Below are 10,528 nucleotides of genomic sequence, written 5' to 3'. Positions count from 1 at the left end.
AATTTGAAAAGAAAAACTAAATGTTGGTATGAAAAATCCAAATCATTTATAACACCAAATCCTGACAAGGATGTGGATAAAAAAGAATTCTCATTCATTAGTGGTGGGAATGTAGAATGGTAATGCCACTTTGGAATACAGTTTGGCATTTTCTTACAAAACTAAAGTATATGATTCAGCAGTCATGCCCCTTTGTATTTACTCAAATGAATTGAAAATTATGGCCTCATAAAAATGTACATCTCTATATTTATAGCTGCTTTATTCATAATCCCCAAATCCTAGAAGCAACTAAGATTCCTTCAGTAGTTTAATTGATAAATAAACTGTGGTACATCCAGGCAATAGGATATTATCCCATACTAAACAGAAAAGCTATCAAGTTATGAAAAATATATGTAGATACCTTAAATGTATATTTCTAAGTAATAGAAGCCAATAAGAAAATGCTGTAAACCATATTATTCCAACTATATAACATGCTGGAAAGGGAAAACAATGGAGACAGTAAAAAGATCAGTGATTGTCAGGGATTAGAAAGGAAGGAGTTATAAACAGGAAGAGTACAGAAGATTTTTAGGATATTGAAAATAATCTGTATGTTATTTGGAAAATGAATACATCATTATAAATCTTTTCAAATCCATGTAATGTACAACATCAAGAGTAAATATTAATGTGAAATATGTACTTTGGGTGATAATGATGTGCCAATATAAGATCATCAATTGTAAAAAGTATACTCTTCTGATGGGAGATGTTGATAGTAGGAAAGCTTATCCATGCATGGAGGCAGAGAATATTAGGAGAACACACTATATTTTTCATCAAATTTTGCTGTAAAACTAAAACTAAATTAAAATAGGCTTTAAAAAAACACATACAATATAAACAATCATTGTGATGATAGAACTATTTATTACCCTATTTGTGATGGACAAAATTGCACATGTGATAAAATTTTATAGAATTAAATACACAGGCACAAATGAGTACAAGTAAAACTACATTTTATATTGATTCAGATATGTAATAATATAAATTGTATCAATGAAAAAAGTTTATGATAATGTACCATAGATTTACAGAATGTTATCATTATGAGAAAATGGGTAAACTAGGCCTCTTACTGTTATTTTTTACAACTATATGTAAATCTACAATAATAATTGCAGTTGGAAAATTAAATTTGAGCAAATCAAAGTTTTAAGCTAATAAGTCACATTAAGAGTTTGATTTTATAAATTTATAATTTTATATTTTATAAATTTAATGTAATACAATAAAAATTCAAATGAGCTTTTGGTTAAAACTAATTAAATAATTCTTCATTCTGCATGGAAAAATAAACACATAAGATTAACTAGGAAAATGCTGACCAGGGATAGTAGATTGAGAAGAGTTGCTCTATTAAACATTGTAAAATAGAGCAAATACTATAATGAAATAGGGAACTATTATTGCATGTATAAGAAGAGAGTGGAAGGGAAAAGATGGGGAGGGAAGGGGATAGAGAATGGAAGAGGGAAAGGAAGGCCTGGGCTCAGGCCTTTCCAACTACCCTGATTGGAGTAGTTGATATAGGGAAGCTTGAGGCCACTGAGTAGAAGGGCTTCCTATGTGGTGGTTTACAAATTATATTTTGTGTTCTCCAACTAGTCCCATGTTGAAAGCAGGACAAAATTGTTGAAAATGGCAGTAATTGTACAAGTGCTGATTTTTTAAAAATATTTTTATTTTTTTCTATTGAATTACAATGTTTGGTCAATTTCTGCTGTACAGCAAAGTGACCCAGGTATTTTTCTCACATTATCCTCCATCATATTCCATCAGAAGTAACTAGATATAAGTCCCTGTTGTGTACAGCAGCATCTTGTTGCTAATTCACTCCAAATGCAAATAGTTTGCATCTATAACCCAAACTCCCAATCCACTCCACTCCTTCCTCCTGCCCCTTGGCAACAACAAGTCTGTTCTCCAAGTCCATGAGTTTGTTTCTTTTCTGAAATATGTTCATTTGTGCCATATATTAGATTCAAGATATATGTTATATCATATAGTGTTTGACTTTCTCTTTCTGACTTACTTCACTTAGTATGAGAGCCTCTAGTTCCATCCATGGTGCTGCAAATGGCATTATCTTGTTCTTTTTATGGCTGAGTAGTATTTCTTTGTGTATATAAACCACATCTTTTTAATCCATTCATCCTTTAATGGACATTTAAGTTGTTTCCATGTCTTAGCTATTGTGAATAGTGCTGCAGTGAACGTAGGGGTGCATACATTTGTTCAATGAAAATTTGTCTGGATATATGTCCAGGGAGTGGGATTTCTGTGTCATAAGGTAGTTCTATATTTAATTTTCTGAGGTGTCTCCATACTGTTTTCCATAGTGGTTGTACCAATTTACATTCCCACCAACAGTGAGGTAGGGTACATTTTTCACCACACCCTCTCCAGCATTTGTTACACGTTAACTTGTTTATTACGGCCATTCTGACAAGTGTGAGATTGTTCCTCATAGGAGAACAAAATAATGAAATTTGTAGGAACTTGGATGCAACTAGAATTCTCAAACTAAGTGAAGTAAGTTAGAAAGAGAAAGATAAGTATCATATATCACTTACATGTAAAATCTAAAACATGGCAGAAAAGAACCTATATACAAAACCAAAACAGAATAGCATATATAGAGAACTGACTTGTGGTTGCCAAAGGGAGAGGGATGGAGTGGGACGGACTAGGAGTTTGGGGTTAGTAGAGGCAAACTATTCCATTTAGAAGGGTAAATCAATGAAGTCCTACTGCATAGCACAGGGAATTATATCTAATCACTTGTGATAGAACATGATGGAAGATAATAAGAGAAAAAAATGTATATATATCTGGGTCACTATTCCATGTAGCAGAAAATTGACACGACACTGTAAATCAGCTATACTCTAATAAAAATAAAATTTTTAAATATTGTGTTAGGAAGAAAAGTTTTCTATATTAGGTTTTACTGGCTGGTTTTAAGAATTAAATTTACATGAGACTGATTAACTTGAGAAAATCAAATTTTAATTCATATATATTGTAACCCCACATACTTGAGAAGGTCAGACACAGTGCATATATGAAAGATTCAGAGACAGAAAAGTAAAATGAGTTATGAAGGTCATCCTGAGCTAAGTGGATGGTGTAGGGGCATGTAGACAGGAGGGTTCATTCATAATGACAGGAAGAAAGTAAGAGGAAAAAAAAATATTTGTCCTGCCTTACAGATGGGATCAGTTAGATAAATTTTATCTTTGGTAATAACTCTTTTCCTTGGAAAACATGAAATTTAAATATTTCAGGTGTTTAAGGAGGGGAGAGTAATTTTTTCTTGAGCGCACAGAGTCTCCATTGCCTTTAGCTCAAAATAACCCATATGACAAAGTGGCATACCTTTTGGAGGTCTGTTCTGAACCCTTACAGTTTCCTTATTTCAAACATTCCTGAAAGTTTTATTGCCCAGAATTTGGGGTGGCAGATTGTTCCTTCTCATTCAACCAGTTTAATAGTTGGGCCTCAGTCAGGAGGTGGTGTTGCAAGCAGGTTCCCAAAATTAAGCCTATGGTGTAAGAAGCATTTCTATGGAAAGAAAAAAAATATTTGGAATGTACTATAATACGTAAATACGTACCATTCTTGTATGGGAACCCCACATACATGAAATAGTCAGAGACCCTATATACATGAGATGTTCAGAAACAAAAAGGTGAAATGAGGCATATATTCTATCCTGAGCTAAGGGATGCAATTTGGACCTGGGACTTCCAAGGACAAGAGAGTCATTCATAGGACAATGATAAAAGCATATGTTTGGAAATGAGGTGTTTTTCCTGCCATATAGATGGGGACATTTATATTAAATTTATCTCTGGTAATAACTCTTTTTATGGGAAAATCATAATTTTAATTCTTTTATGTAGTTAAGAAAGGGACAGTAATTTCTCTTGATCCCACAGTGTCTCCATTGCTTTTAAATCAAAATAACCCACATGCCAAAGTGGCACATCTTGGAGAGGCTGTTCTGAAACCTGAGATATTAAGATGTTCAAAAAAATTAATGTGCCAAATAATTTTTATGGATGGGTATTTTAAAAATGGAAAAGAGTGGTACAGTAGAAATGAATCTGACTGGTATCCATGAGGATGCAGTTTCAATCCCTGACCTTGCTCAGTGGGTCAGGGATCTGGCATTGCTGTGAGATGTGATATAGATGGTAGATGCAGCTTGGATCCTGAGTTGCTGTGGCCTAGCCTGGCAGCTTTAGCTCTGATTTGACTCCTAGCCTGGGAACTTCCATATGCCATGGGTGTGGCCCTAAAAAGATAAAAAAGAAAAAAAGGAAAAGAAACCCCATATTTTTTTCCAACATGTTAGAATGTTGTGAAACAGGTTTCTAAAACTTGAGTACATGATGTACATGAATATCTTTATAAAAAGAATTTTGTCAAAATATATTAATGGACTCAAAAACTTTTTTATCACTGACTATATTTCTACTTCCAGTAATTTACCAATAGGGGATAAATCTAAATAGTAATATATTTTTCCTAAATTGATTTTTTAAATAAGTCATTGATTAGAAAAGTTCCCTGGTGTCTTATCAAGGATCCAATGTTGTCACTGCTGTGACTTGTGTTGCTGCTGTAGTGGGGGTTCAATCTCTGGCTTGAGAAATTCCACATGGCATGGGCATGGATAAAAAAATAAAACTAAATTAAATATCCCGCAGTTAGGTTATTTGCTTGACAGTGTATCATGTAAATAATGCTTAAGTGGAGTGCAGACTTTTACCATATGAGGAAACTCATGAGCTAATGAAAGTATTCTGTTCATTCTCAGTTATTTCCCATACTTAAGTAAATTCTTGGATACAGTATTATGCTAAACTGATTTATTCACATATTCACTTTAAAAGATGAACATTATTTGCTTTGTTTTTTTCTTAATTTTTTTTACCTTTTATTTTTTTTCTACTGTATATCATGGTGACCCAGTTATGCATACATGTATACATTCTTTTTTCTCGCATTACATGTTCTATCACAAGTGACTAGACAGAGTTCCCAGTGCTACACAGCAGGATCTCATTGCTAATCCATTCCAAAGGCAGGCAATATTATTTTCTGCTGTGGTGCAGTTGATTAAGAATCCAACTGCAGCCTGCCTGGCTGCAGAGGTGCAGGTTCGATCCCTGGCCTGGGGGAGTAGATTCAAGTGATGAAGTTCGATCCCTTGCCCAGGAAAATTCCCATTTAAACCATAATCCTGCCATCTAAGAAAAAAAGAGTACCTAATTCCACAATAATATAAGACAACTTTTCTATGGAGTATGGTAACAAATAATGCTTTGTTTGATATAATGAGGTGTGTGGCAGAAGTGGATGAGATGTTGAAGAAAAGTTTCATTGTGATTGACAAAGCAGCTTTCTTTTTTTCCTAGAATGGGGCTCATCTATCGAAGCAGGAATGCTTTTTTGTCCTCAGAAAGAAAGAATCTGATCTTTATTAGAAAAATTGAGGGAGTTCCCATCGTGGCGCAGTGGTTAACGAATCCGACTAGGAACCATGAGGTTGCGGATTCGGTCCCTACCATTGCTCAGTGGGTTAAGGTTCCGGCATTGCCGTGAGCTGTGGTGTAGGTCGCAGACACGGCTCGGATCCTGCGTTGCTGTGGCTCTGGTATAGGCCAGGTGGCTACAGCTCCGATTGGACCCCTAGCCTGGGAACCTCCATATGCCGCGGGAGCGGCCGAAGAAATAGCAAAAAGACAAAAACAAAAACAAGAAAAAAAAGAAAAATTGTTTCTTAGAAATTCCAAAAAAGTAAGCTTAGGAATTTATTTTATTTTATTTAGCTCTATGGAAGTACAACTGATTGACAAAAATACACACATTTACTCTATACATAGTGATAAACTTGTACATACACATACAAGCAAGACACAATCACTAAAACCAAGGTACTACATATATTTATCATCTCTGAAAATCTCCTTTTGATATTTTGTAGCTTTTTACAGCTTAGAAATTTCATGGATTTGGAGTTCATTCTCATAGTAAATAAAGGAGGGGATGAGAACAAGTGTACACTTTTTCATTATGGGGAATTAAGAAGCAGAATTTCAAACATACATATCTTTTGAAAATTAATATTCTTTATTCTCAGAGGGAAATATTTCCTCCTTTTTACTCCAAATACTTTCTTATTCCATACTCTCCTACCTTATTTTTGAGTGAAGACTCAGAAGATTTCAAATAAAAAAAATAAATAGGATCTAAAATGTAGCTGCTGCTCAACCCCACAGGCTTTTCTCCTGTAGGAAGCAGCTCACGTGTACATGTGTGAGCCCGTATGGAAGAGGATATATTACATATGGTTCAGCCTGAGGAGCCCCCTTTGCTGCTTTTAATCAATAGCCATAGAGAGAAGGATAAAGAGAGAGAAATAAAACCTTCATCTCTGTGTGTTAATGGTTGAAAATGAAAGTATATTGCTTCTCAATGACTTGGAGACAAGTCATCTGAAGGAAAATCAAATAACTATCATAATTATATTTTCTATAATTATTTTTTCCTTTGAAGCCTTGGAGTAGTCTAAACTTGATGACTTGCTAACAGTCAGAATCCATTAAGTATTTTTCTTTTCTAAGGCCAACTTTTTGTTATGTAAAACTTTTTGCTTTATCCAAACCCTCTGGCAGTCTTGTTTATCTACCTGTAACTTTTCCTCATTTGCTTGTTAGAATGCTTTGTTCACTACCCTTGTTAAACAAAAGTAACACATTATAATTACCATCACATATATAATATACATAATCATATATACTGTTATATGATTATATATTATTATATTGTCATACAATAGATATATATATATATTTCTATATTTTATCAAAAAATAGTGTGTTGAAATAATTGCATGCTGTGATTTGCTATCTTATTATTCATCTAAACTTCCATTTTTTATACCCTATATTACACAAATAGAGGCCTCAAATGTGTTTACTTATGTGATTAAAACAGTCTTTAAAATGGACAAGAATTTAGAGTTTATCTAGTATAGTACCCTTCTCACTGCCGAAGTACAATTCAGTTTTAATTTTTTCATTATAGTTGATTTACAGTGTTGTGCCAATTTCTAATCTACAGCAAAGCGACTCAGTCAAAAAAATTTTTTTTTTGTTTTTGCCTATGGTAATTGGAAGTTCCTAGACCAAGGATTGAATCCATGACAGGGCTGAAACTAGAGCCACAGCAGTGAAAACACTAGGTCTTTAACACACTGAGTGATGGGGGAAATGTGCACCTCATTTCAAAAATGAAAGCCAAGGGTAAACCTAATCCATTTTACAAAGTTTTTTTTTTTTCTTAAAAAGTCCAGTTTGTTCCCAACATGGTGTGGTGGAAACAAATCCGACTAGGAACCATGAGGTTGCGGGTTTGATCCCTGGCCTCGCTCAGTGGGTTAAGGATCTGGCTTTGCCATGAGCTCTGGTGTAGTTTGCAGACATGGCTCGGATCTGGTGTTGCTGTGGCTGTGGTGTAGGCTGGTGGCTACAGCTCCAATTAGACCCCCAGCCTGGGAACCTCTATGTGCCGAGGATGCGGCCCTAAAAAGAAATAAAAAAAGTCCAGTTTGTTTATATTAAGCATTCCAATTCCTATCACATATGAGAAAGTAGAGCAGATAGAAAGAGTTTTTTGTTTGTTTTGATTTTTTTTTCAAGTTTTTCCTCTTCTTGTATCAAAGAAGATTTGCTCTTTTTCTCCATATTCTTACTTAGGACACCTGGACATGTATGGAGACAATTGACAGAGGTCATTTCTGTTGGAGGCAGTTTATTTTCCCTTCCATTTCTCATCAGACTTTCTCTTACTTCTTTGTTACGGAGAGTGTAGATGAAGGGGTTTAGAACTGGAGTCACCACAGTGTTTAGGACATGGACAGCTTTTGTCAGATCAAAGGCCTCCTTAATGGAAGTGCACACATGAAGGAAGATTGTGGACTCATATCAGATGAGCACCACAATGAAATGGGAGGAGAAGGTAGAAAAAGCTTTTCTCCTGCCCTTGGCTGAGGGAATCCTGAGGATGGTGCTGATGATATAAACATAGGATACCAAGGTGATAATGCAAAAACTTAAGATGACCACAAAAGCAATCACAAAAGCCACTAGTTCTACTGCCCATGTGCTGTTACAGGCCAGGGTGATCCAGAGTGCAATGTCACAAAAGAAGTGGTTGATGGTGTGGGGGCCACAGAAGGAAAGACTGCTCATGAGGATTTTGGGAATAGCAATGGCCATGAAACCACAGACCCAGGAACCCAGAGCCAACTGTGCTGATAGGAGGCTGTTCATGATGGTGCCATAGTGTAGAGGATAGCAGATGGTCAGATAGCAGTCATAAGCCGTGGCTGCCAGGAGGAAGTACTCTGTACAGCCCAATGAGAAAACAAGGTACATCTGCAAAAGACAGCTGATAAATGATACAGTTTGGCTTTTCCCCAGGAGAATAGCCAGGACTTTAGGGACTGAATTTGTGGTATACCAAATCTCCAGGAAAGAGAGATTGCTCAGGAAGAAGTACATGGGAGTGTGTAGCTGGTGGGAGGTACACACCAACATCAAGATAGCCATGTTACCACTGACTGTGAGGATATACATAATCAGAAAAAGCAAGAAGAGAGAGCTGAAGGACCTAGGACCCAGGAAAGCCCAGTAGGAGGAAGTCTTGGGAGATACATTCATTGTCTGTCCTCATTGAAATACTGAGATGAACTAGAAAACAGAGAACCTACACTGATGCCTTTGATCCAATCACAGAGTCCTAGAAAGATAAAAAGAAATGGATTGATGAAAGTGCTTCAATAGCTGAATGCAGACTGATAACCCAAAATTTGTTTAGTGCCCACTCTGTACTTCGACCTGTGCATGATTAATATCAGTTAATTTAATGAAATGGAGAGATGTTATTATAACCAACAAACAATTCAAGAGACATATGCAAATAACTTTAGCAATTTTGCGAAGATCACATCCACGGTTACACTTAAGATTCAAGATTGAAATCAAGTCTTTTTAGTTCTATTATCTTGCTCTAGTCAAGCCACAGTTAGATTACATCTAACCCACAAAGGGCTGACCATGTAATATTGCTTCAATTCACTACTATTTCTGCATTGTCCTTAATGAAGTTGTGTTTTTGTCTTTGTTCAGAACTAAGCCTTCCAAATATAGGTTCTAGTCAAATTCATGTCTCACAGTTGTAGGTTATAAATTTATCTTTTGATATAGTTTGCTCTGACATCAAAAGTAGCATCTAGAAATAAACTATATAAATTCAAAAAATTTAACTTCTCTGATCTTGATCATTTCATGTTTAAATTTATTAATGTGATACATTATTCACACCAAAAATATTTCTATATTAAACATTGCACTTAAGGCAACTGCTTTCTGAACTAGGGTATTTTTTTTTTTGATTTAGGAAGTTTTATTTCTCCATAAAATAAAATCCATAGTACTTTGAAAAAGATATTGCTATAAGCTTAATGAAGATATAGTTCCACAAAGTATAAATGATCAGTAAATTATTATAAGAAAAAACACAGACCAGAGATTAATCTCTTAGATAAGAAAACTGTTTTTAATTAATTACACAGATTAAATTTATAGTATTTTTAATATCCAGAAAAAAATAAGACTTCATTTCAAGGCATAATCTTAAGGATATTTGGTGCTTGTTTGGAAGTGAGTGCACTGAGAACAGGCTGAAAAGCAGACATTTATTTTGAAACTATTTTTTTTTGTTTTGTTTAATTCTTTTAATTTATTTCTAAAAGCCTCTTGTGAGGATGGAGCTTATAAATTATAACCTTCAGTTGGGAATCTGTAACTATCGAATATTCAGGTCACTAGAACCTACATTTTAAAGGCAGAATTTCGAACAAGGCAAAAAGACTTTGGTGCCTTCAATCTCTGCATCTTCCTTACGCTTTCTCTCCACATTTTCACGTACGACACTCTCCAATACCAAATGTCCAGTACTCCAATACTCACTCTCCAATACCAAATGTAATCTCTTCCATAAATCTCAGCAGAATTGTTACATGTGTACAGAGTCAACAAGCATATTTATACTACAAAAGGTCTACAAAATTAAGGTGTCCATACTGTGGGTATACCTCACTTTTAAATGCCCTTTAAGGCAGAAGTAGGCTTCAGCATCAGTCACAGCAATTATCTTAAGTTCTAATGTACACATCAATCACTTGAGTATGATGTTAAAATACAGATTCTAGATTAGTCATCTGCAGTGGTGCTTGTGATTTTGCATTTCACATAAATATCCAGAAAGCATCACCGACTGGGCATCCTACTCTGAGGAACAAGTATCTAGCATCCTTCTAATTTTGTAAATAAAGATTGAGATTGGCATATGCACACTATTGTATATGGTCAATGGGAACCTGCTGTATAGAACAGGG

General features: G+C 35.1%; 1 protein-coding gene across 1 annotated transcript; it reads right to left on the bottom strand.

Annotated features, from left to right (window-relative positions):
• Positions 1 to 7,878: 7,878 nt before the first annotated feature.
• LOC125124211 (olfactory receptor 6F1) lies at positions 7,879 to 8,802 on the bottom strand. The gene is given in 3 exon segments (XM_053743495.1): positions 7,879 to 7,898; positions 7,901 to 8,730; positions 8,732 to 8,802. Coding segments are annotated over 3 exon segments (921 nt in total).
• Between the last annotated feature and the right edge of the window lie 1,726 nt (positions 8,803 to 10,528).

Source organism: Phacochoerus africanus, chromosome 4, assembly GCF_016906955.1.
Source record: "Phacochoerus africanus isolate WHEZ1 chromosome 4, ROS_Pafr_v1, whole genome shotgun sequence".
Taxonomy (NCBI): domain Eukaryota; kingdom Metazoa; phylum Chordata; class Mammalia; order Artiodactyla; family Suidae; genus Phacochoerus; species Phacochoerus africanus.
Note: the sequence above shows the minus strand (reverse complement) of the source record. Positions and strands in the feature narration are given on the sequence as shown.